Source organism: Tiliqua scincoides, chromosome 12 (genome assembly GCF_035046505.1).
Source record: "Tiliqua scincoides isolate rTilSci1 chromosome 12, rTilSci1.hap2, whole genome shotgun sequence".
In the NCBI taxonomy this organism is placed as follows: domain Eukaryota; kingdom Metazoa; phylum Chordata; class Lepidosauria; order Squamata; family Scincidae; genus Tiliqua; species Tiliqua scincoides.
In genome coordinates this window covers 13,727,280-13,754,379 of record NC_089832.1, presented here as the reverse complement: position 1 = coordinate 13,754,379, position 27,100 = coordinate 13,727,280, and the positions used below count along the sequence as shown (strand labels likewise).

Genomic DNA, 27,100 nt, shown 5'->3' with positions numbered 1-27,100 from the left:
TCCATCTTTGCTCCTCTTCCCTCCCCACCCTTGGAGAAGTGGTTCAGTTTCCATCCTAAAGTTTGCCTGAGATTCCTGGGATATAGCTCAGTTCAGAACGATGTATTCCAGTGTTCATCAACCTTGGGATCAGAACCCCAATGGGGTTGAGAAACCTCAGTTTTGGGGTCACAAAACATACATGAATAAAAAAGGTTGAAGACCACTGGACTAGAGCACCACAGGTAAAGGGGGAGGCATTTGGTGTACCCCTTCAGGTACCAGGAGATTGTCCCCCAATCCAGGTTCTTAGAAATTGTGCTAAAATAGCTTTCATTAATGCCAGACCATGGTAATTTTTTCTGCTCTTTCTAATAAGAATGTTTGGTTACAGTGAACAGTACTAAGAGGGTGAATCAGGTTGGGGAGTGGATGGTGAAGGGGCAAAGAGTGGGCAGATAGGGTCCCAGGAGGGGAGATCAACAGTGTCTTCCCAGCCTCACTATTAATTCATTTTTGGGGGTCATGGTATGAAAAAGTTGAAGACCACTGAGGTATCCAGCATAGTTTAAGCTGTTGGATTCCTTCCTTCCTTCCTTCCCATGTCAGGTTTGCAGAAAAAAAGAACATTTGTTCTGGGCAAGTCATGGCTGGATGTCTTAAAGTTAGAGGGTGTAAGATATCACCACATTGATAATTACACAGAGCTATCTCATTTAAATAAGTGTTTAGGAAGTGCTGTGGAATTGAAACCTAAAATTAAAACATTTGGAGTGGTTTCATAAACGGCTTCGAAGAAGGAAACTTTGCAGCATAACTAATGCAATCTTGGCCGGTTGCCCAGGTTTGATGCTGCGCGCAACATTGGACTAACGAGAATATTAATGTCAAGAAACACGACCCTTTTTGCTACAAGGTTGTAAAGGCAATGTAAAGGTTTTGCCACTTTCCTGAGGAGCAGAGGGCTTTTTCTTAGTTGCACATCCTGCCCTTAATAGGGCTAATGAATTTCATTAAGTCTGTCCTTTGGGAAGCGTCACTGAGTTAAGAGGGAACAACACGACATTGAGTAGAAGAATAAAATGTGGTCTAGGCTGGAGTAGTGCACTAGCACAGAGAGGAAAGCTCCAAAGACTCAAGAGGTTCAGTGACAAGGACAGCCTGCTAATGAGGTCAGGTGGAACAACTCCCTGGGCAGCAGATGGGTAAGGGGCAGGGGGCACACCCCGTACAAAGGGGGTCTCTATTGGCTGCCTCAACTGGTCTCCAATCTACCCATTCCCTTACCACTCCCAGAATTACCTCTTCCTACTTCAGAAGTGTTTTTAGAAAGCAGGGATACTGGAAATGTGTAAGGAGGCAATCTCCTAGAAGACAGTCTAGACCAATAATTCTCAAGCTATTCAGTCTCTGGAGCCCTTTGCACGCTTAAAAAGGTTCTCAAGGAGCCCCATTAGCACGTGTGCAAAATCTTGGGGAGGCCCAGAACATTGGCACATGCATGAAGTGGCTCAGCACCAAGCCTAATGCTGAATACTAGTGAAGAATCGGAACATGAGGGGAATGAGGAAGGAGAACCACAAACAGGAGAGGCAGGAGGGACAGATGAGCAAAACAGGCAGGGGGCAGATGGCAGCCACTTAGGGTGCTCTCATGGAGCCCCAAAGGGGTCTCAGGGAGCTCCAGGGCTCCTCGGAGCACACTTTGAGAAATTCAACTCTAGGTCATCACCGTTTCTCCCTGCACGCTTCGACTGTTCTCTTCCTGCCTTTTAAAAAAATGGTTCAGTTGCAGGCAGAGGTGGCTGTAGCAGAAACACCGAGAAGGGAATGTGTTGTGCTTGGGCACCTGGCTAAGCAGGCAGTAGCTGGCTGGGAACAAGGAGGCAGTGGAGGGGCGGAGGTAGCAGTTTGTGAGTTGTTCTCCTCCTTGCCTGTGAATCTGAGCACTCACATACTACAGAAAAAAACCAAAAGCGGAGCAGAAGATTTGGGTGTCACCAGGCATGCCTTTAGCTCGGTCTGGGCCTGCTATAATTTTGGTTACATGTAACAGGTTGAGTAGTAGGTGTTTTGCAAGAACCTCTTTGATTATCCTCTTCAGTGTCCCTTCTGTGGTGTGTAGAACGAACAGATTCTGCATTCCAGTTCCAGGTGTATTGCAAAGAGAACTGGCATCGCCTAGGAACAACCTCAAGTTGTGCTGGGTCTCTCTAGGTATGCTGGGAAGATTCTGGTGCAGCTGGGCTCAGTGGCATTACTGACAGATTGCCAAGGAGCACGTGAGGCAAGGTCTCACCCTCACAAGGATCTCCTGGAAGTAGCAGATCCCAGAAACGAGATGCAGCCTCTATTTTAGGCTGGGATTCACCTTGCATTCTATTTGTAGACTCAAGCCCTCTGTGTGTTAACAGGTCACATGAAATCTGCACACGCAGAATCTCCATGTGTGCCTGCAGTTCTTTGCAAGAATGGACTGATCCCATAATCAGTATGTGACGGCTTGCGGGGAGAGGACCAGTGGACACAATCCTGCTACCTGTTCCTTGGTCATTATTTGTGGGTTGGTTTTCTGAACAGGACCAATATGATAGCATCATAGGTTCATTAGAGTGAATAGCTTATCTCTTTGGCAGCAACTGTTACCTTGCAGATGCCCAATCTTGTTTGATCTCGGAAGCTAAGCAGGGTCAGGCCTGGTTAGTACTTGGATGGGAGACCGCCTGGGAATACCGGGTGCTGTAGGCTTATACCATAGACTTTCGTGACTGAAGGTTGCCAACCATTTTTTGGCAGCAGGGCCGGGTGTCCAAGTGAGCTGGTCATCTCAGGCAGCAAATTGGTAGGGGATGGCCACCTCCATCTACCCCCCCCCAGCTCCACTGCTTCTCTTCTCTGCATGCTGGATTTGAAAAGGATGTAAGGAGAAGACAGTCTAACCCACCACTATCCGCTCCTCCACACTTCCTGTCCTGTTTCATCCCCTTCTCTTCAAATCCAGGAAGCAGGAAAAGGAGTGCAAAAGAGACAAAAGGTGCAAAAGAGAGTGACTAAGATGATTACGGGGCTGGGGCACCTTCCTTATGAGGAAAGGCTACGGCGTTTGGGCCTCTTCAGCCTAGAAAAGAGACGCCTGAAGGGGGACATGATTGAGACATACAAAATTATGCAGGGGATGTACAGAGTGGATAGGGAGATGCTCTTTACACTCTCACATAACACCAGAAACAGGGGACATCCACTAAAATTGAGTGTTAGGAGAGTTAGAACAGACAAAAGAAAATATTTCTTTACTCAGCATGTGGTTGGTCTGTGGAACTCCTTGCCACAGGATGTGGTGATGACTTCTAGCCTGGACACCTTTAAAAGGGGATTGGACAAGTTTCTGGAGGAAAAATCCATTACGGGGTACAAGCCATGATGTGTATGTGCAACCTCCTGATTTTAGAAATGGGCTATGTCAGAATGCCAGATGCAAGGGAGGGCACCAGGATGAGGTCTCTTGTTATCTGGTGCGCTCCTTGGGGCATTTGGTGGGCCGCTGTGAGATACAGGAAGATGGACTAGATGGGCCTATGGCCTGATCCAGCAGGGCTGTTCTTATGTTCTTAACTACAATTCCCAGGAAGCCTTGCAGGTCTTCTTGTTATCTGGTGTGCTCCCTGGGGCATTTGGTGGGCCGCTGTGAGATCCAGGAAGCTGGACTAGATGGGCCTATGGCCTGATCCAGTGGGGCTGTTCTTATGTTCTTATGAGTGCCTGGCACACCACTGGGCAAGGGAAGGACCAGAACATGGACACCTCCTCCGGCATCAGGAGGGTGGGCCAGCCAATTTGGAAAGTGTGGTAGCTAAAAACCTTTTTACTGTTCTGTTACGCAGTTGGAAAATCTTGACTGGTTTCTGGTGTTTGTTTATTTAAAGAATAAAATATTGCACTTTTTTCTGCCAGAGCATCTTGATCATTACTGCTGCACTGAACTGGCAAATGTAATGAGACAAGTTATCAGAGAGCAAGTGCAACTGGAATGTGAAATGGCTCCTGTCGATGCCCTCATTTCACGTCATATTTGGCTGTGGGAGTCTATCTGTAAAATGATGATAAACCAGGCCTGCCTGACAGAATGTTCCTAAGCTGTATTAATTATTGTGCGTAAAATTCTTCCACAGTTCGAGATGAAAAATGTTATATGTCACATAAGTGCACAGGATGATGATGATGATGATGATTTAAAGAATAGGGGAAAATCATATCCTCTAAGCATATTAGCCCATAAGCCTCTTGCGTAAGAGTGGTGTTTTTTTTCTTCACTTTTTCAGTGCCCAATCCTATCCAACTTTCCTGCACCGGTGCAACCACAATGCAGCCCTGAGATAACGGAACAAACATTCCCTTACCATGACAAGGCCTCCGTGACTGTCTTCCCATCACAGGAAGCCGTGCATGCCCCATTGACATTGCTGCACCAGCACTGGAAAATTGGATAGGATTGGGCGCTCAGAATCAGATGTAGCCTTTGGTGGCAAGATTGGTGTGGGAAAATGACTCCCTTTTGGTCAGCTCTCACGTTGTACCAGTAACGTATGATTGGCCCCTAAGCCAAGTGACTAAGCAACAGCGACCTGAGCTGATTGAAAGAGGCTACCTGTGGGGAGGGAATACCTGTGGGGCTACCTGTAGCTGTCAGGGAACACAAGCTACAATGGGGGACATTCAATCATGTTTGGAGGACAAGAGGCTGCACAAACCATGCTCCCTCCTGGCCCTCCGCCTGCCCAGCTGCTCCACGGGATAACCTAAGCCTTTTCTCACATGCTTCCCTTGAAGAACATGCAAGAGGAGGATAAGAATGTGGCATTGTTCCTCCACACCCTATGGCAGCATGGCCAAAGATCATAGAGGGAGAACTGGAGGTGGTGATAGCCACCACTGCACTGCAATCTGTTTACGATTGTTCTCATGATCCAGAACAGACGACCATTTCCTCTCCTCCCTTGCCACTTCTTTTAATGTGACCAGGCAGGGAGGATGTTGGGAGGGGAGAGGTTCTGCCCCTGGATCCTCTCCATCTGGGCAGTTTAGAAGAAACTGTAGGAAATGAGGAAGTAGTGGAAGTGGCAGCAGTGAGGGGATGTAGACCTCCTTGGCTTGGACCAAGCCTGAAAACTACTGTTGTAATGTTTGCTGGAGATTTGGGGCACCTGTGAGACTTTGGCTGTCCCAAGCTATTGCCTGCTACTGCCATTACTGAAGAGAATTTTTCCAAGTGTTTCTGTTCATTGCTCCAGTTCCAAACAGCTCTCTCTCTCTCTCTCTCTCTCTCTCACACACACACACACACACACACACACACACACACACACACACACACACACACACCCCCTTTTGCTTCCTGTCTGCTTTTCAGCACTGAAATTAAGAGTTGTAAATATATGTTGCTGGGAGGAAAGTTCCTTCCTGTTCCTCCCTCTCTGCTATCTGTGAGCAAGTTGAAGGGGCAGGCGGCGAGGGGGGTGAACAACCTCAAAGGCATCTTTTATTTTTAGCCAAGCACCAAAAAAAAAAAAAAAAATTGTGCGTGTCTCTTATATCTTGTGATGGGTTTAGCGTCAGCTTACTGAACTAGAGAGATAAGTTAAGCCTTCTGGCATCAGGGGCTGCTACTGGGTAGAGAAAAAATGCTTAGGATGTAGGACCTGTGATTTTCAAAGCAACAAAAGAAATAAAAATTTAAAAAGCCAGGAGTGTTTTTGATGGAGGCCACTGTGCAGCCGTAGCTCAATCAATTGCTGATCTTGATCCTCTACACTCACTGCAGGAGAACCTTCGAGAGAGATAGCACGACTGGGCAATCCAATATCCTCTTGTAAGCCCCACTCACTATGTAGGCATTATTGTTCCTGCTGACATAGCAGAGGCCGCATTCACAAGAACAGTGGTTTCTGTTGAGTAGGAGGATGTCCTCCTACCAGGGCTGGCGTGACTAAAATGTCTCCTCCTCCTGCTTGAAAAGGGAGGGGGAAATGAAGTGGAAGGGGGAGGAGAGGAGAGTCCCAGAGCTTCAGAGATGGTACACATTACTCTCTCATTTCATTTCTCTCTTCCTTTTCAAATTCAGGAAGCAGGAAAAGTGGGGAGGGGGCTAGCATGCTACCAGGTAAGCTGAGCATTCATCCCAAAAATGTCCACTATTCATAAATGTTTTGCCCCCAAAATGTTCACTGTTCATAGATGGGGATCGCTTGAATAGACAACAGTAGAGTCAAACTGTGTGGAAGGAACCTATTTAAATGCTATATCCAGGGCTAAACCAGTAGCAGGGCTACACTCCCAAGCACAGGAGCTCCAAATAGGTAGAGAAATTGCACACTCCAAGGCTTGTGTGCGTAGCTACGTAACTTCAGTCACCTCACCTCCCACACCTTTGAGATAAGGACAAGGCTTTCAGTCAAGCCTTGGGTTTCCTACACGTCAGATGAGAAATTTGGCTTCACAATTGTCACCAGAAGAGTACAAAAATCCATATTTTGTCATACAGGGCTTTTTGGAGCACTTGTGCAGTGTAGTGGCTAAGAAACAGGTTTAAATTGGTATGTTTCAGATTCCTCTCTGCCTGAACTCACTAGTTAGTCTATGGCAAGCTGCTCACTCTGAGCCTCAGCTGTCCCCATCTGCAACATGGTGATGATAATACTTACCTTACAGGCTTGTTGTAACGTGAAGCATTTGGACTACTGAAAATGAGCTATACAAACGGTAAATATTTTTGTTGGGTTAATCTAAGAAAATAGAGGTTTCTTTTTATTTATCCCATAGGGCCTGGCGGGTTGGATTAATGGGATCCATGGCCTAGAAAGTGGAAGCAATATGAAATTCATACCTCTAGGGCAGGGTCTTCCAAACCGCATCCTTGGGGCCGGATCCAGGGTTTGGACTAATCCATCTGCCCTGTGAGTGGACCTTACCATTCCACCAGGTCACCATATGACTTCCACCTCAATTTGGGGAAAGGGACTATCTGGGCAATCTCATCTGCCTCGACGTCCTGTCACTCAGCCTTCTGGGACACGACTGCCCAGACCATCCCAATGGTGAAAGTCATGGTCTCCCAAATGAGGTGAAAGTCATGTGGCGACGTGGTAGAATGGTAAGCTGCACTTCGAACAGGGACTGCATTTTCATAACACAGCAGTTGCAAGTTTGGTGACTGCTGCTCTAGGTTATGAAAAAGATTGTATTCTGAATTTTGACCTTCTTTGAATCTGTGTTGGATAGTTGGAGGCAGCTGCACAATCCCATTAAGCCTGGATCTAATCAATCAAAAAAAGTTGCTTGAAGCTGACATTCAGAGATACTTACATTAATTAAAATGTTGCAATAAATCAGTCAGCCCACCTCACAATGGTAGGTGAAGTTGCTGCTAGGAGTTATCAGAGGAAAGCTGTCCAGCGCTAACAGAAGATCAACCAGTCTCATTAAAACTGTTGAATCCCTAAGTTATCTCAGTGGCATAATGTAGTTCCAAAGTCCCATGAAAGCGGCTCGTCCCCCAAAGCATCTTTTCCTTGCACAATAAATTGCAGCATGTCCCAACCATGGAAGAAGTCAAAGTCAAGGGCGGAAGTGGCCCCTGAAAACTAGATCTATACTAGATCATATGCAAGAAATCCATGAACAGTCTCCCATGTGGAGTTTGTCATCGGAAAGCAGTATTGGAAGCTGTGACTGGGAGCTGAAAAGTGGTGCATGGATTTGGTCCTTTTGCTGGACAGCTCCCCTGTTGTTCCAGCAAGCTTGTCTTAGCACTGCCTCCTTGCCCTGCTGGACACTCTCCTGCCTCTCTGATAACACTGAGGCATCTGAATACCACAGCCACAGTTTGGGCCAGTACCTGAATCAATGAGTAGGTGGAGTCAGGCTGAAGCTCAGGAACCCTCAAAATGGCCTAGCACTCAGACAGGCTGATGTCCATCCAGCTCAGCATTGCCTGTGCTCTTCCAGGTATTTTTGCAGAGGTTTCTACCTACCCTACCTGGAGATCCTGCCAGGGATTGAACCTGGAATCCTCTGCATGTGAAACTGATGCTCTACCCCTGAGCTTCAGTCCTGTGACCTGAAGCTCTGGCAGTTTGGCACATACAACAGCAGTGCAAGACTTCAGGCTCCTACTTTCTTGCTCTGCAACCTACTGGCACGTGGCCAACTGAAATGGGTGCAAAATGGGTGCAAAAGAGGCTAGAGGTCGAAAGAGGAAGGGGTGTCTGTAACCTATACCTACCTTCCAAGAATATCTTGCAGCCAAACTCTACATGAAGTTGGGAGATTTTTACATGATGTTGGGAGAATCAGATGTCCTCTAGGCAGCTGTAGGGAAGAAGTGCTAGTTTAAGCCATTTCTACTCAACGTTGCATATATGCAACAGGGACTAAATGTGTACACCTGCGGGCTGTGCAAAAGTGTGTTAATCAGCATAGGACAGTGTTTCTCCCATTCATTTCACTATTTTATTTTTAATATATTAAGACTGGTATGTGACTGCATCTGGGGAAATGTTACAGACCTGTACTTTGAACAAGCTACTATGTATATACTTTTAACAATATACTTTAATATACTTTATACTTTTTATGTCACTTCCGGTCATGACATCACTCCTGGTGGGTCCTGACAAATTCTCATTCTGAAAAGTGGGTCCCGGTGCTGAATGAGTGCGAACCACTGACATTTCCTCTGTCATTGTTCCAATTTTGATTGCCCTCCTGTTTGCTCTTCTGAGAGCAAAAGCTGATACATCCCCCCCCCCTCATTGTTGGCAACCTTCAGTCTCGAAAGACTCTGGTATTGCGCTCTGAATGGTGGTTCTGGAACAGCGTCTAGTGTGGCTGAAAAGGCCGATTCGGGAGTGACAATCCCTTCCACACCGGGAGCAAGTGCAGTCTGTCCCTGGTCTGTCTCCCTGGCTATGGGCCTTCCTTCTTTGCCTCTTAGCCTCAGCCTGTTGGCCAAGTGTCTCTTCAAACTGGGAAAGGCCATGCTGCACAGCCTGCCTCCAAGCGGGCCGCTCAGAGGCCAGGGTTTCCCACTTGTTGAGGTCCATCCCTAAGGCCTTCAGATCCCTCTTGCAGATGTCCTTGTATTGCAGCTGTGGTCTACCTGTAGGACGCTTTCCTTGCACGAGTTCTCCATTGAGGAGATCCTTTGGGATCCGGCCATCATCCATTCTCACCACATGACCGAGCCAACGCAGGCATTGGAATGCAAATAATGACTGGGGAGGGGGGACTACTGATACAAAGACAGCCTTGCATTGGGTTAAAACCAGAGTTCATCTAGTCCAGTATTACCTACAGTGTCTGTGACATTTCCTCAGGGCTATTTGGGGTCTTGGCTCTTTCTAGAGATGAAACCTGGATCCTTCTGCATGCAGAGCTACCTGACCTACAGCCCTCCCCACTGTTTACTGCTGACTGAAATCCCTTTCTTTAATATAATATATGCAGATCCTGTTGTTCCCAGCACCCCTCACTTTTTGTGCAATGAGCAGTTTGAGTTAGAGCCCCTGGAAAGGTATCCAACTCCGAGCATCAGAAGCTCCTGAGATAGGAACATGCTCAACTCATCTGATGAGAAGCTCCTTGATCTTCTAATCTCACCAGGCAAATTTCAATCTGCTGAGACGGCGTTCACATTAGTGCAATTACCTGCAAACATAAGCTGCAGCCTTTTGTGATTTAGAGATCAAAAGCCTTCTGCTCAGATTTGATATCAAAAGGTGTATTTAACCTTATGAAGCTCATTGCCCACATAAATTACAACTAAGCCTCAGTCTTGTTCCTGTTGAAGCTGAAGGGCTTGGCTTTAATAAAGTCTCACTGTCAGGGACGCACTTTTTCTTATAACATTATGCAGTATGCTATATTACTGTATTACCCTAGCAATGCCCCCACCACCACCAAAAAAAATTGTGATCATGGAAAAATAGATATGATTTTGGTTGTGAAGGTCCACAGGACAGAGGCATGAATTCCTTATGGGCAGAGTCAAAAACAGCACCCTTTACAACTCGACTGAGCCCTGCTGAAGTCTCAGTTGCACTCGGTAACGCCTTTCTAAGACAGTGTCCCAATTTCCCAGTGATCATACTAATTTTGTCGTCATGGAGATGGACATCTTCCCCTGAACAATGGCACAGATGTCCATTTCTCCATCATTCTCATGCATGCCTCAGTCTCCCACAGGAAGAGATTGGTGATGATGGCAGGGTGTAATTCGCCTTTAAAAAAAGAAAAATGACCAAGAAAGGTTCCAATTAGGGTCAGCTGTACTGGGAACAATTATGCGCCTTTGGGAAACAATGCTGAATCATGGAAGTTGCTTTAAACTGAAAGCAGGCAGCAGTAGTTTCTTCAGGGCTATTGAAGTTGCCTTTGTTGCCTATATGTTCCTGTGTGGTTGATGTCCTTTGTGCATGGTCTACTTTTTTAAAATCACAGCATTCCTTTGCCCCACTAATGTGTGTTAACTTTTCAAACCATAGAGTTTACACATCCTGTCAAGCCATCCCACTTGCTTGTTCTTGCTGCACTGAGAGCTGCACAGTGGCGCCAGTCCAGCCCAATCTATGGTTGTGTCATGTTGTCACTCTCAGAGTGCGCATAGGCTGTCCGAGGCAAGCTCGCCTCTGAGGTCCCTGCAGTGAACATAGAATCATAGAGTTGGAAGAGACCTACAAGGTCATCTAGTTCAATCCCGACCTAGAGCATCTCCAACAGGTACCTTTCGCTCCTATGCTTGAAGATATTCAGTGAGAGAGAACTCACTGCCTTGGCAATCCGTTTCACTGCCAAGTCAAGAATTCCTAATGTCCAACTGGAATCTCCTCTCTCGTAGTTTGTACCCATTTGATCTAGTTCTACATTGGGAGGCAGATCTTCATGAACATGCATAGCTTTAGCATTGGACAGCCATTGTGGAGTGCCTCAGAGCTTTATCCTTCCCCTCTTGTACTCAGCTGGGGAAGAGCTTTATCAGCACCCTGGACCTTCTCCTCCACTGGGTGCCAGAACGGCTTTTCACTGTGTTTCTCTTCTCCTTCCATCAGAAAGGAACCTCCACCCAGTGCTCTGCTGGCCTTATGAGCAGCAGCTAAAGTTTAAACCCCCTGCTGCACTCAGCAAGGATTTGCTAGAGGAGGCCAGGCAGTTCTCCATCCAGGCATCCAAATCTGGATTCTAGCAACTGTGATTTAGAAGCATCACTAACGTGTTGGGATGAGAAGGGGCTTCTGGTGCCTCTGTGACACCCCCAAAAAGTGTTGGGCAGATATCTACAAGCTATACTGTACTTCCTTCTAATATGAAGTGACAGGCAAACTTGAACAGAGCTTCTGCCGTTGGGCAATGAAAGGCAATGATTCATAACAGCCAACAATTCATAGCAATTCATTGTGGTTTGACAACTTCTGGTTTTCAAGTGAGAACTTTGGTTGATGGTGTGTCCTTTATATATAAAACAGCCACCTGGAATGTTCTTCAGAGCAGGCTGAAAAGCAAGAAGCCATCTTCTCCCCAAACTAACAAGAAGTAGCGAGACCGACAACAGTCAAGCACTGGGCAGTCAGTGATTGGGGGGGGGGCAGGGGGCATCGAGAGGGTTTTGCTTATTCTCTCCCAAATTGTGTCCACTCTGGTTGAGACTCGGCTACAGTGACCCAATCTCCACGTTACACAGACTGAGATGATGGAATTCTGGACCATTCCGTTTCAGACTGCATGGGATGGGGCAGTGTCATGTTTTAGAATGTTTCCTTTTGCAAAACGGAAAAAAAAAAAATCTTCACTGCATGCAGTAAACCAGCAAACCAGGGAGAAGTCTTTGCTAAACCTTTCCTCCAACCTGCTCATGCACTACATGTGGTGAGTTGTGAGGTTTTTTGCATGAGTTTGCATGAGGAAGGATTTCAACAATGTTCCAGAATTCTAGCATCTCATATGTAAAGTGCAGAACAGGTCCTTATTGTAGTGTATTGCTCCAAAAAGATCTTGCAGGACCCTTTCCATCCCCTTCCCCTATCACTTGGTGTTCTGCCAAAGTTGTAAAAATGGTCTGTCCTGAAAGATGGTCCACTGAAGAAACAAACCAAGCTGGAAGCAGAGTGGCAAATCTGGATTCTCCCACTTTGAATCTTGTCCCAGCCATTAATTCACTTTCAGCCTCAATGTGGGGATAATAGTTCCTTGCCTTACATGGTTGCTGATAGGATCACAAGCCAATACATATGAAATGCTTTGCAATTTTTTTTAGGGCTATAGAACTGCTAATTATTATTCTTACATAACGACCAGCTCACAGTTACCTAGTGTACTATGTGGGGATTTGAACCCGACTGTCTCTGATCTCAGCACAACAAGCTTAGCCTGCCTCTCCCTCCCTCCCTCCCTCCCTCCCTCCCTCCCTCTTTTTGCAGACCAAGAGGAAATTAGTTCTTTAAAAGAAACTGCTTCGTTGATTAATACAGGAGAGTGGAGACAGTTAAACAAGCCAAAAGAGAGTTGCGTTTTTCAGAGACTAAAATTAATAATCTGAGAATGGAGAGGCAGATGAGAAGGACCTCATTTAGTCTCCAAGTATGAATAAATGATGGACCAGTGTCTGTGTCAAGAGAGGAGTGATGGGCTGGCTACCTCCAGAAGCTCTTTCAGTGACTCAGTCTTGTTGCCTGTCTGCTATCATTCTAGGGAGAAAATCATCACCCTTCATTCATATTTTAAGCGCTGTAATGGCACGAGACGTTCCGATATCCCTTACTTAGTTTTAATGATGGCCTTATAAACCGTGAAGGTACTGCAGGGAAGTTTTCGGCTCTTCTCTGTGACAGGGCCTCATCAGGAGCTCTCCTGTAGCTCCTGCAGATTTCTTTCTGTCTTTTGTACATTCCAGGTTCAAGCAGGGTAGCCATCAATGGCCATTCAGGTGGGGCGCTGAATACCCATCAGAGGCTCCACCTGGCCACGCCAGCTCTCAGTGCAAGTGGTGGTGGTGGTTCCCAAGGTTGCTTCAGGAGGTAGGCAGGCAGAGTTTGCCCTGGAGGGCCAGCACTGGTTTTTGGCCAGAGGGTCCCCAGCATACTGGTGCTGGCACTGGTTTGAAGTACATAAATGAAAGCCAGAGTGGAAGATCTAAGAAGGGCTTGTACCAAGGCTCTCACTAGTCAATCTTTGGGTTTAGTTCTCTTTTGGTGGAGGGAAAGATGGGAGAAGATGGTAATAACGTCTAACCCAAGATTGTGTTGCTGCCCCCCCCTTACCTGAAAGTACACTTGCCAGCACTACTCCTCGTCCAGCTCTCTAGGGTTAAAAAGGAAGAGGGGATAGGAGCAAGAGAAGAAGTGTGGAGGAGAGTAAAGCTCACCACTCTCTTCTCATCCACAATTCTGCCTCTTTCGTTCCTCTTTCCCTTTTTGAATCCAGGGAGCAGGACAAGAAAACTGTGACCTTAGGATTTAATATTCACTAGCCGGCTTGCAGCTTATCAGCAAGCATCAGGATAATTGCACACGACAGTCATATCTCTTGCCTTCCTTGGGCAAGGGCAGAACATAGTTGTGGAAGCATTTAGATCCCTGGTCAGCATTTAGATTCCAGTTTTGCTGGAAGCCACTTTGAGAAGATAAGGGAGTGGTGAACAAAAAGCCAGTGAGTGCCCTTCCCTTTAATGCCCCGCTGCCCAAATAATCTTGCCAGCAAAACTCACCCACACCTCTCTTTTCTCTGTTGAGTTGGCAGTTGACAAATACACAATTTCAGAAGACTGGATGTGTCTGGGGAGAGTGGGGGCTCCCAGTTGCTGACTCCTAAGTTATAACTCCTAAGGGTGCAATCCTAACCAACTTTCCAGCACTGGCATAGCTGAGCCAGTCGGGCACGTGCTGCATCCTGCAATTGGGGTGCAGTCATGGAGGCCTCCTCAAGGTAAAGCAAAGTTTGTTCCCTTACCTTGGTGTTGCATTGTCCTTATGTCAGTGCTGGAATGTTGGTTAGGACTGCAGCCTTAGTTACTTAGCATTTGTAAAGTGTTTTTCTAAAAATATTCTAGGCTGTTCGCGTGTATTATCTTGCAATCTTTACAGCAGCCCTGTAAGATAAATCATTATTATTATCCACAAAATGCAGGTGAGGCTGAGAGGCAGTGGTTTGCCCACGGCCACACGGTGAATTCATGGCAGAGATAAGGTTTGTACTGGGAAAGATCTGAAGGCAGCTCAGTGTTTTGGCCATTGCATTACACTCAGGGGTGGTCCATCTAAGAGGTTGGCTGAGGGCCCAGTCCTTTTCAATTTTCCGGTGCTGATGCAGTTGTGCCAGTGGGGTGTGTGCTGCATCCTGTGGTGGAGGAGCAGTCACTGGGGCCTTCTCAAGGTATGGGAACATGTGTTCCCTTACCATGGGGCTGCGTTTTGGCTACACCATAGCTGGAAAGTGGGATAGGATTGGGCCCTGAGCTCCTTGCTTCAGGTGGAAGACTGGGGGAGGCATCAAGCTGGCAGGAGATGCCTGCCCTGTACTCCTCACCCTTCTGCCAACTCTCTTGACCTGTCATCAAGCTGGCAGCCCCACCCTCCTCTCAGGAATTCTTCTTAAATATGAATGCTATAATGCTATCTTCTGAAACCTACTGCAGGACTTAGAGCAGGAAGTTCTTGATGGTTACACCACTTTGGGGTAAATCCCTTCTCGCAGAGACCCTGAAGGCCCTCACCTTATGCTCCCGGAAACATGTAAAAACTTTTTCTATTTAAGTTTTGACTTTTCTATTTGACTTTTCTACTGTATTTAAGTTTTGGAGGAAGCTGATGTCAGGCAAAAGTGGGTGGTGAGTGGGTGATATTCTTGAGTTTTTCCACTTGTGGATTTTGGTTTGATTTTTTTGCTGCCTTTTAATTTGTATTGCATTTATTTATTTTGCATTGTTTTAATCTGGAGTAAGTCACAATGGGTTACCTTATAGAGAAGAAAGACAAGGAGATAAAAACTTCAAAATCAATACAGCCAGTAACTTATGTCTGGCCTGTAGTCTTCTGCGGTTCCTTTACCCTGTGTCGAGCCCTAGCCTGATCTTGCCTGATCTTGGAAGCTAAGCAGGGTCAGGCCTGGTTAGTACTTGGATGGGAGACCGCCTGGGAGTACCGGGTGCTGTAGGCTTATACCAGAGTCTTTCGAGACTGAAGGTTGCCAACCATCAAAAGTTATAACTGAGACACCAGCAGGGGCAGGGCAGTGGTACATCTCGATGCCCCCTGCCTGGGGCATTACCCCACCCACTGCATAGGAGGAGGTCCATCATGGGGGGATGATGTGCTGGCCTCCTGCACCGGGTGACACAAACCCTGGTGAGGCCACTGATGCCGGAGATGAAACAAAGGTTAGCTAAGAGGGCCTTTCATCTTCTATGGTTTTTCAATCAAGCTGGCAATGCACCTCCTTGGAGGATAAGAGAGGAACTTTCAGAGAAGTCTGTGACCTTTCATTTGGAGCCAATTCATATGCAAACAATCAAGGAGCAGCAACAATGGGCCTGGATTGGGGGAAGGCAATTGAATGATAAGCCAAGCTAATGACTTGGCCCATAAAGCCTGTATGATAATAACAGCGCTGTGTGGAAAACATATTCCAGGCACATGTTTGCTCTTGAAAGAGACTGGACATTTGCCTCTGTCCTTTGAGATGTATTATAGACATGACAAGAGGCATAATTAAGAAAAATGGAGGCTGGTCCTGCCATAGCCGAATAGCTCCGAGGAGAAATCTTTTAAACCTACCCAGGTAAGCGGTTAAGTGGGAAGATTAATGAGGCTGGTCAGCGCCCACCTCTAATAGATATAGTACCACAGATTCTTCCACGCAGTAGCCATAGTATCGGACAAGCATCTTTCTGGAGAATGATGAGTTGCACTGCCTGTCTGGAACATTTAAACCGTGGAATAAGTGGACACAAACCTGTCATCCTGAAATGTAACACTGAGAAGCCAGTGGGAGAATGTATGAATTCTTCAGGACACTTGCTGGGCTGGGTCAAGCAAGCTGGGTCCTAGCAGACAGCAAACCTTCTTCCCACCTGTACCCCAAACTTCTCTCCTCCAGACCTGTGATAATCTCAGCAGGGACAATAGTGCTGACGCCTCGTACTCTGTGGGAGATGTTGGTGCGCAGAGCTTTTCTGTCTATGACTGCCAGGCCAATTTCAGACTTTCAGGTGCCACAAAAATCTGTTGCTGTTGCCTTAACATTTTTAATACAAAATGTCGTCGCTCTTTGGTCTTTGTGCATTTTGTTTTAAAGCCCACTTAATGCCATATTTTATCAGTGAAACATTCCATGGCTTGTTTTTATCTGGACCAGAGAAGGTTTTCACAAGATATTATGACAAGACTGGCACAGATAATCTTATTACATCAGATTGTGCTGTATAACTGTCAAAGTTTCACAGAAAGCCCCACTCATCACAGGAGTGGTCTCATCTTTTATGCGTTCATTTACAATCTCAAAGTTATATTTGAGACTGAGAAGGACAAACTGAGTGCTTTCAGTTGCACATCTGTTTCTCCCCCCAAAGCTTTGATGAAGCCTAACACCCTGGTCAGCTTAGTGGGAAAATCTGACACTCAGCCCACCACTCTCTTCCACACTTCCTCTTCATTCCCCTTTTTGATTCCAGGGAGCGGGAGAAGGAGAAGCAGTGGAGGTTAATGGGAGGCCAGAGGCCCTCTTAGAGCATGGTACAACCAGAACTTATCCATACTTTGACATTGTCCTCTATGGAGAACTCGTGCAAGGAAAGCGCCCCACAGGTAGACCACAGCTGCGATACAAGGACATCTGCAAGAGGGATCTGAAGGCCATAGGAGTGGACCTCAACAGGTGGGAAACCCTGGCCTCTGAGCGGCCCGCTTGGAGGCAGGCTGTGCAGCATGGCCTTTCCCAGTTTGAAGAGACACTTGGCCAACAGACTGAGGCAAAGAGGCAAAGAAGGAAGGCCCATAGCCAGGGAGACAGACCAGGGACAGACTGCACTTGCTCCCAGTGTGGAAGGGACTGTCACTCCCGAATTGGCCTTTTCAGCAACACTAGACGCTGTTCCAGAACCACCTTTCAGAGCGCGATACCAGAGTCTTTCGAGACTGAAGGTTGCCAACCATGGTCTGAATCCAAAGATGGATAATTATCATCCACTATCTTATCCAGTGGCATCCAGTTTTGCTCTCAGCTCACTAAAACTTTAATAGAGCAGTTCATTTTGCTTAGATAAGTTGTGGCTGTGACTCCAGCAGATGCCTTCAAATTAACACGGCTTGTGAATCAGAAATTAATGACTGGAATATATGGAGTACTCTATGTCGCCAGGCCATTAATATGATATCAGCACATAAAGTCAAAAAATGATGATAATTAAGGGCCTGGCATGGTAACCTTGAAGGACACTTGCACGGGCAATTCCCTTGGCGTCAACAGGGCTGCTCATGTGATGAAGTGCTCCTCAAGCTAAGTGGGGCTTCTGTATTACCCTTCATTAATTAAATACAAATCTCATAGAATTTGTTAAAGAACCTATTAGCAATCAGACTAAATTGATATTTATCACTACCATGGCATAGCTTCCATTGCAGAGTAATTAAATTGGATGACTTCTCGACAAGGTGGTTTTCTTTTGCTTTCGCTTCCATTTTGCATGCTTGGAAAAGGAGTGAGATACCTAAACATCTGTCAGAAGTAAATATGTTCTTGCAGAAACGTAACTGGGAGCCCTGGCACCAGAGTAGTGATATTGCAATGTCACATGACTGGATATCAAAGAGTGGAATGGAGTTGAGGTGCGGAAAGAGAGGAAAGTGATGGGTTAGTGTTTCTCAAACTGTGGGTCAGGACCCACTAGATGGGTTGTTAGCCGGTTTCAGGTGGGTCCCCATCCGCCTCAATGTGTATTTTATTTTTTTAATATATTAGACTTGATGCTCCCATGGTATGTGAGTGCATTTGGGGAGATATTATGGATCTGTACTTTTAACAGTCTATGAATGCTTTTAACAATGGTAGTCAATGGGGCTTACTCCTGGGTAAGTGTGGATAGGATTGCAGCCTTTGGGATGTTTGGGAAAAATTTTTAAGCAGATCAGCAACTGCTTGGGAGAGCTAGGAGAGTTATTTATTTCAAATATTTTTTTAAACTTGTTATAAACTTTCAATTTATTGAATGAATGAATTTGATTTGATTTTGTCACATGGGGGGTGTTAACATTTTAGTGTTTGGGGATGTCACTTCTGGTCATGACGTCAATTCCACATGTGTCCCAACAGATTGCCATTCTAAAAAGTGGGTCCTGGTGCTAAAAACTCTGAGAACCACTAAGCTAAAGCATAGTGGCTCTGTGAAACTGAAGCCACAGAATGGGAAACACTCATGAATTCCCATACAGAGAAATATTCCTAGAATTGTGCAGAGCACTTTTCTGAAAATACTGACATGTTAGCAGCCAAAATCCCCCCCCCCCAAAAAAAAAGTGTTAACTTGCAGCAGCAATTACACACACATCTTACAATGTCTCAAAAAAATAACCTCATGTGGAGGTGTTGGTGGGGGAGAAAGTTGGTGGCTACTATGACTACCAATGAATGACTTGCCAAGGTTTTGCAGTTTTAAGGGTGCAGGGTGCAGTTTTAAAATGGTTTACACATCTCTGCGATGTTTGCAAATAGACAAATGGCATGACAATTTTAGAGTGCGTATGTTCTGGTTTACAAGCTGTTTGGCTGGCTTCAAAAGCTCCACCATCTTCCTACATGCTTAACTGGTGGGGGAGGGGAACCACTAAAAATTTAGCTTGTTGCTAGCTGACTACAATCCTCCCTCCCTCCAATAAAACAAACAAACCAAACACCCTATCTCTCTGGTATATCATCCTAGCCCTGAAACTGCCTCTGCCAAAACCGATTTAAGAACATAAGAATATAAGAAGAATCTTGCTGGATCAGACCCAGGAACCATCCAGCTTCCTGTATCCCACAGCGGTCCACCAGATGCCCCAGGGATTTCTCATCCTCTTCACCAGTGGCGTCGCTAGGGGGGTGCAGGGGGTGTAGACCGCACTGGATGATGTGCATGGGGGGGTGACACCACTGCTAGTCAAAATTTTTAATATCTTGGTATTTTTGAATAACCCCATCATGTTATATATATTTGATGTGTAATTATCATGCAATGAAACAAACCTCATTGAAATATCTGTATTCTATCAAACGTTATAGCAAAAAAACCAACTGGGCAGGGCAATGGTACATCACTACCCCACCGCTTGTGGCGTTGCCCTGCCCACTGCATGGGAGGAGGTCTATCATGGGGGTGACATGCTGGCCTCCTGCAACCGGGTGATGCAAACTGCCCTTCACCACTGCCCTTCACCATCGTTGCACACACCAGTCTAGCAAGAGAAATCAGCTAGAAATTAGCACATCACTGATTTAGATGCCAGCATCACTTTGCGGTTCATGCGCATTCACACATCATACTTCTCATCCAGGTTTCACTAAAATAGGATGGGGAGTTGCGTAGATGAGAACACACATTCCATGCAATCCTACCCAGTTTTTCAGCAATTTGACAACTGGGGCTTTCTTCTCAGTAATTAGAATGGTGGTAAACATTCCTTGACACCACAGCAGCTCAGGAAAGGCCAGAGACAGGTACAGGAAAGTCAAGGCAGGCAAAAAGTTAATTTTAGAGCCATACTAAATGCATTGCAGGAAATCCTTAAATATAATTTAATAGCTGGGGGCAAATTGATTCAGGAGTGTAGAGACAGGATGTTAATCCTTTCTCCCCCACATTTTTTCCAGTCCAAATTGTCCCCCAAAGGACAGTTGCGATAAACAGCAAAATATGAAGGTATTCCTATGTACAAAATACCTTTTCTCAATGGCTGCTATTTTTCAACCTGCCGGAGGTCCTCTTTTACGGTTTATTTTATTTAAATGTTCTGTTACTTCACCAGTTCTAAAAAGGAAAATGAAGTTGTCCTGACCTCAAAAAGTCCTCTCTTCCTTTTAAAGGTCTGCAAGTCGCCCTCATCTGCATCTTCTAGTTTATAATCCAGTGTTCTTTACATTTCTTGCAAAATCATTGTTCAAACTGAATATACATGTTCAGCTTCCTTCCCGTTTGACTACCAGATTGCTGCTTTGGGTTGTTTCTGTGGCCTCGTTTTCCTGTAGACAGTACAGCTTTGATCACGTATGGGAACATGCTCTCTCACTTTCGTTCTCTCTCTTCTTAAACCCCAAATGCTAAACATCACTTTTTCTTCCTTTCTGCAGAGAACGGGGGACGTAGTCGGTGGAGATTCTGAAAGGTAACTGATCTCTTCCTTCTTGCTTTTGGGAATGTTTTTGATAGACTTGTCGCTGCCGATGTTAGCTTGAGCTTTGCAAACTTGGTTGTGATCTTCCATCTCTTGAAAACTTTGCACTTTACCTGGATAGGGTGCTGGACTGTGGACTGGAGATAATTGGCAGAGCTCAAAAACATTCTGGCTCGTGTCACCTGATGATTATACACAAAGGACTGAACACAGGGGATAAATGTGGAAAGAGAATCTTGTACTTTTAAAAGAGGAAAATAATTTTAAATTCGAAGGAAAGGTGTAATGAGAATACTAGCCCAGAGCAAATGTTGATTTGCTTGCTATGCGCATTTATTTTTGTTTCTCTGTTATGGTTCCTGTTTGGAATGATTATTTGCAACATGGAAACAGCAACCCAGAGTTCTTTGCATATTTGGAATGAATTTTTTTTTTTGTAAAATTCCTTTTGAGAACAGGTTTATCATTCTTGTAAAACTAAAACACAACTGTGGAGGCGTGTTGAATCCTGTTTGTCTTTGACGTCAAGACTATTTTGGGTTATGATTTCCATGTTCGCAATTGGTCATTGATTAGGCAGAACTGTAGGTGTGAATTGGACTGAATCAAGTGTAAGGCTACAATCCTATGCGTGCTAATCTGGGAGCACTGAACTCAGTGGGACTGACTTCCACACAGAGAGAACAACAGACAGGTATAGGATTGTGTTGTAAATTGTTCTCAGAAATATGAGAGGCTGTGGCCCACATATGGCTTCAGAATAACATTAGGATTGTACTGCTCCTGAGCAAAGCAATCATGCAATCAGCTGTCCATGCACATTCTTTGGGCAGCAACACTGAACCTGTAACTAAAATTGTATACTTGGGCAGGGGAAAGCCAATATGTAATGTGGAGAGATATCCCAAGGCTCAAAGATGCTGCTTGAGCTACCAATTCTGATTGGAGGTTCTCCCCCGCCTCCAATATTTTAACATCACTAAGGATGCAACTCTATACACACTTACCTGGAAGTAAGCCCCATTGATCACATTAAATACTTAGTTTCCAATAAGTAAGATAAGACTACAACCTAAGTCTTACTGAACTCAATGGGCTTGCTTCTAGGTAAAATAAATAACACCATTTTCAAGCACCTCTATAGATAATATTTACATAGGGGCTTTGCAACAACAAAAAAAAATTGAGAAAAGGGTTTAAAGAGCAAAATAAGAGAATAGATGGTTCCCTGTCCCAAGGGAACACCCCCCCCCCAAAAAAAAAAAACAAAAAGAAAAAAGGTACTGAAGAAACAGCAGCAGACAATCACTGGAAAGGATGCTTTGCTGGATTGAATAGGGACTGATGCTACCACCCCCTGGAATATATTGAAATATATGAAGTATAAGAGAACCCCCCACTGGAAAGGGTGCCTCCCAGCCTCATTAACAAAATTAAGATGTTTGATGGGGAAATTACATTCTATTACGTGCGGTCCATAGCTTATTCTGTTTACTGGCATCCTGGTTGCCGTTCTCAAGGGTAGGGCATATACTGCAAGGTTATAGGTGTGAAAATGTCCTATTTTTAGATGCTTCAAGTAGACAGGATGCCTTGGGCAGGAGGTGTGCAAAATGTCGGCTTCCTGCCTGTCTCCGAAGCATCAGAACCATGTTGATCCTCCTCTGAGGGTTGCATGCCTTCTTTTAGCCGCCCCCCCCCCGACACACACACTTACACCTAATGATGTGGAGGAGACTTCTTGGTGGTGATTCTCTTCCTCTGGCTTTGGGATTCTTTTCCACAGGGGCGTCATGGTGCTTCTCCTCCCTTGGTTTTGAGGGCAGCCCCAAATATGTTTCTCTTCCACCAGACTTTGGGTGGCGACTGAGTGAAATGACTGCCGCCACTGAACCTCTCTCAATGCTTTCACTGTCTGATTAGTTTGGTTGCATTGCTCTTGCATTGCTTGTCTCTTCTTTGTGAGCCGCCTTGAGACCTGTGAGTGAGAGGTGGGTGATCAATCAAAATAAACCAACACAGAGGGGGTGGCGAATGGGAGGAGAATGGCCGGGTTTTGTGGGCTTCTAGAAGTGATGTCATCAACAGCCTTCATGCCTGCCTTTGAAAAACACATACAATGAAATCTGAGGTTAGTGCAGAGAGGTTTTCTTTTGAAAGGGGAGAGGGGTGTCATGGATCCTAGATCCTGTCATAGATCCACGAAGTCACAGATCCATGAAGGGAAAAAGAAAAACATTCAGTATTCTGGCTTATTTCACTCCTTGTCAGAAGTGAAAAACCCAAACTGCAAGCTGAGATGGATACTTTCTCAGTCCACTTGTTCTCATCACGGGGGGGGTGGGGGTGTCTGTGGCACCAATCCAGCAATGTGATGGTGTCCACCTTATTAAAGGAACTCATCTCTCAAGTTCAGAACTGAAAGTGTGAAAGTGTGAAATTGTCTAGTGGCTAAGGGACTGAGCTATGAATTGGAGGATCACCACCAAGAGTGTTAGCTTGCTTAAGTAAGCAACTGTGGGGTGGGTATGGCACAGAGAGCTGCAGGTTCAATCCTCCCTGGCTATAGAAAGATAAAGTACAGCCCTATAAGACACACACCATTGTAGAGTACATCGAAGGCAGAGTAGTCCTTTGTGCAGTGTTGCTCCACTGCCCCTCAACTACGCCCCCGAGGCTGTCATGAAAACATATGGGAGCCTGTTCAATGAGACCAAAGACCCATCTAGACCAGTATCTTGTTTTGCACAGAAACCTACCAGATCCATCTGGGTAGCCTATAAACAGGAGACGAAAGGATCCTCCTCTCTGTTCTTGATCCCCACTGAATGGTATTCAGAGGCATACTGCCTCTGAACCTACAGGTAGCATGTAACCAATGTGACTGCCATTCACTACCAAGTCAGTACAGTATTTGTACCTTAACAGTTTATGGATTCTGTTGATGTACCAACCACCCCACTGCCTGAGATGGCCTCAGCTTTGATGTTAGGGTCTCAGGCTTGTGGTTTTGGGGGACCTCATCATACATTCTAGGGCTGTTTTTTGTAAGGCTCCCAACTCTTGAACCAGGGACTTTGGCCACAAGGTTCAAGCACCTTGCTCTCTGTGCCGCCAACATCTCAGGTGGAGGTGAACAGGGTGACTTAAGCATTGCTGCTATACACAGCATCCCCACTGACAATGATCAGAAGAGAAACTGCAGCAAACCAGCCCGGAAGGAATCAGAAGACCTGGGGAACAAATGGGGCTTCTGCTGGCCCTATATGTGAACTTCCTGAAATTGACATCCCAGTCTCAATTTCTTGTCAGAGTCTGTGCTGAATAAATTTTGCCTTGCCTTGTCCTCCTGTTTGAGTGCTCCTGTATCTGACTCCCAGCTTGTCTTTGATCATGCCATCTGTTCTGGCTCTTAACTTTCTATTTGCCCATATCATAACCTGACCGCCAGCTCACCTTAAACCATACTTTCTGCCTTTGGTCCTTCAAAACACCATCTGTCTGCTCTGAAACTTGTCAGCTGGCTTATTTTCCCACGCCAGTTGCCTCAGATCACACTCAGGTCTTTATGGCCATCATGACAACCATGGGGCTGCATGCAATATGTCGTTGGCCTGATGAATGTGGTGAACCATAATCTTGAATTGGCACTCTCGTTGGGATAGGAGTAGGATGGTCTGGAAGCTGGAGATCTGAGCTGATTTCCTTGACATAGTCAGATCACCTGGTGAGGTTAGAGCTCATGGCAGATTCATCATTCTTCAAGGATGGTGTACCTTGGAAGGAGATGGGTCCAGATGGATCTCTGAGTCTCCAAGAAGTTAGCAAAATGTATTAGAACTGCAAAACCATATAAAACAGACCACATTTTAAAAACACCCATCTAATCACAACACAACATTAATTAAACACAACACAACCCATCTAATTAAAAACACAACATCTAATTAGTGGCCATATTGATCAACAGAAACAGAAGCAACAGAAACAGGGGAGAATTGGAAACTGAGCCCTCCAATCCACTCCAGAAGAGGTCTTGATTTGATGTTTAAAAGCAATAGGAGAACTTCTCTAGTTCAGTATCAAGTAAAAATGTGACTAGAATTTTAAGGCAGAATGTCTAAACAGGAGGAGGATGATTGGAAACAGAGGAAGACAGAAAAATGCAGGGAGGTGGCAGCGAGATGCAAGTATCTTGTGGCCTTGTATGTGCTCCCTGAGGCATCTGGTGGGCCATTGTGAGTTACAGGAAGCTGGACTAGATGGGCCCTGGGCCTAATCCAGCAGGGCTCTTCTTATGTTCTTAAAAAAAAAGAGCAGAGATGTAAAATTGTCAGATGGAGAAAAAGAGAGGTTGAGAGAAATAGTGCCTGTTCAAGAAAAGGCTCAATTCCAATCCCTCCAACAGTACAGTGTGATCCAGGGCATGCTTACTCTGAAGGAAGTCCATTGAATCCAATAAGATTTGCAGAAAGATGTGCTTATACTGCAAAATTTTGTTGCAGAGCCCATCTAGTTTTGTGTTATCCTGGTATGAGGAGCTATAAAGCAAGTGTTCAATCCCACTTTCAGAAAACCAAGAAGAGGAGTGCATCCTGTTCTGCATGTTAGCCCTGAAATGCACTGAATTTATCCTTGGTATTTCTGTTTCACGGCCTCCAGCCTGAAAGCAGCAGGAACTAGACAAGAGGTTTCTCCATCACAGCTGGGTTCTCTCTTCCCGTGCTTCAGGCTGATGACCCTGAAAGAACGCTGGCTGTAGCCAAGTCAGCAGCAGGCTGCTAATATAGCACATGCAGGCAAAAGAGAGAGAGAGAGAGGAAACTCAAATCAGAAGCCCTGGAATCTACCCAGCTGCAGTTGGTCAATCAGGCTGCCATCCGAGGCCAGCAGCTTTCTGGATGTGATCCCTTTTCCAAATGGCTTCTGCCATCCAGGCAGGACCTGAAGATGTTTTGGAAAGAAACCTCTGGGCCATGTTGCATGTCATGAAGTTCATGTAAAGTGTGGTGAGCGTTGGTGTGGAAAACTCACTGCCAGGCATAAGAATGTAAGAGCCCTGCTGGATCAGCCAAAGGCCCTTATAGTCCTGCATCCCATAGTGGCCTACCAGATGCCTCTGGGAAGATGAAGTATCCTGCCCGTCTCCTGATGCTGCTTTCCTACAACTGGCATTCAGGGCTGTGCACCTGAACTAGCAGCCATCAACATGTCTTGTGATAGCAAATTCCACAGACAAATGATCTTTTTTTTTATTTTGTCCCAGATCTCTTGCCAATTAGTTTCTTGGGATGGCTCCTGGTTCTAGTGTTGTGAGAGAGGGGAACTTCCTCCTTTTCACATTCTCTACACTATGCATAATGTTATACGTCTCATACCCATACGTTCATTGCCTTTTTTCTAAGCAATAAATCCCCAATATTATAGCCCTTGAAACCTTGCTTCTTAAGGCTCCACTCACAATATCCCAAAATAATTAAGAATCAGATCTGATCTGCAGACATCTCTCTGCTACCACACTGGCTGGAACTGCATGTCATAGTCATTCTTTCTGCTCTTTGGGCACTGCTTAAGTCAACCGGTTACCACCTCAAGCCCACGGCAGATGTCCAACCAAAGTGATGCACATTGAGAACCACTTCAGACAAAGGGAACAGGAGAAACCCAGGAGGTCAAACGTCCTACACTTGCCTGTGTCGTTAATATCCAACATGGTAATTGTAGGGGGATGCATATGCTCCCAAGATGACTATACCACATCCCCCTCCCCAGTGTCAGGACTGGTGGATGGCAGACGGTTGAGCGGGGAATATGAGCAGCTCCAGCATTACCAGAACAACACTGCTCAGGCTGGAGAACTGGAATCAGCAGATTTGTGGGGTCATTGAAATGCAAAGCATACTTCCCAGCTGATTTGTGAATATTGTTCACAGTTCCTTTTATGGTTGGGACCACTCCCTCCTCCTTTTCTAAATTTAACCAGACCTTAACTCAAGAAATATCATTCAGTTCATTTTCACTTTTGTGTGTCACTTATGCAAATTAGAACTTTTAAAGTACAGAGAGTTAAAATCCCTGCAACACTGAGGGCACAATCCTTTCCAGCACCCAGGTAAGGGAAATGCAGCTCCAAGGTAAGGGAACAAACATTCCCTTACCTTGAGGAGGACTCCATGACTGCCAGCCAAATGGCTGGATGCAGTATATGTCCCATTGGTACAGCTGTGTTAGTGTGGGAAAGTTGGTTAGGACTTGGGCCTGAGTCTCTCTGTGGTTCTCCAGTTAGAAAAACATAAAAAAAAGGATGGTGGGTGGATTGTAGCTCTTCCTCCCCTTAAGAAGCATGTGATTGTCCATGTATAAGGATGAATGAATTTCATCCATTCCATTCCTTTATTGTTCCATAGTTTACATTCCTCTCCTGAATTTAACTAGGATGATTTCTAAATACATTCTGGAATTGGACTAAGTACGGTCTGTGACCAGTGTTTGTTCTTTCTCATCATTTGCATTTTTCCCCCTCTATTTTACTGATGTGACATAAGGAAATTAGATGTAGCATAGTGACAAAGAAACAGAGATGAAAATAAATGTGGATGCGTATAAGGGTATAAATATTGCATCAAGGCGGTACATGTAAAACACTTTGCAGGTTCAGAAAACTTGATACAAATGCGGTGTTATTACCTGACTGTGCACATTGATTAAACTGCA

General features: G+C 45.5%; 1 protein-coding gene across 1 annotated transcript in view; it reads left to right on the top strand.

Moving 5' to 3' along the window:
- Nucleotides 1–27,100, top strand: part of LOC136663086 (connector enhancer of kinase suppressor of ras 2-like) — a 319,906-nt gene that overhangs the window by 233,863 nt on the left and 58,943 nt on the right. The window contains exon 14 of the mRNA XM_066640022.1: nt 20,343–20,377. Coding sequence (XP_066496119.1) covers nt 20,343–20,377 — 35 coding nt within the window. The remainder of the gene's footprint in view (nt 1–20,342; nt 20,378–27,100) is intronic.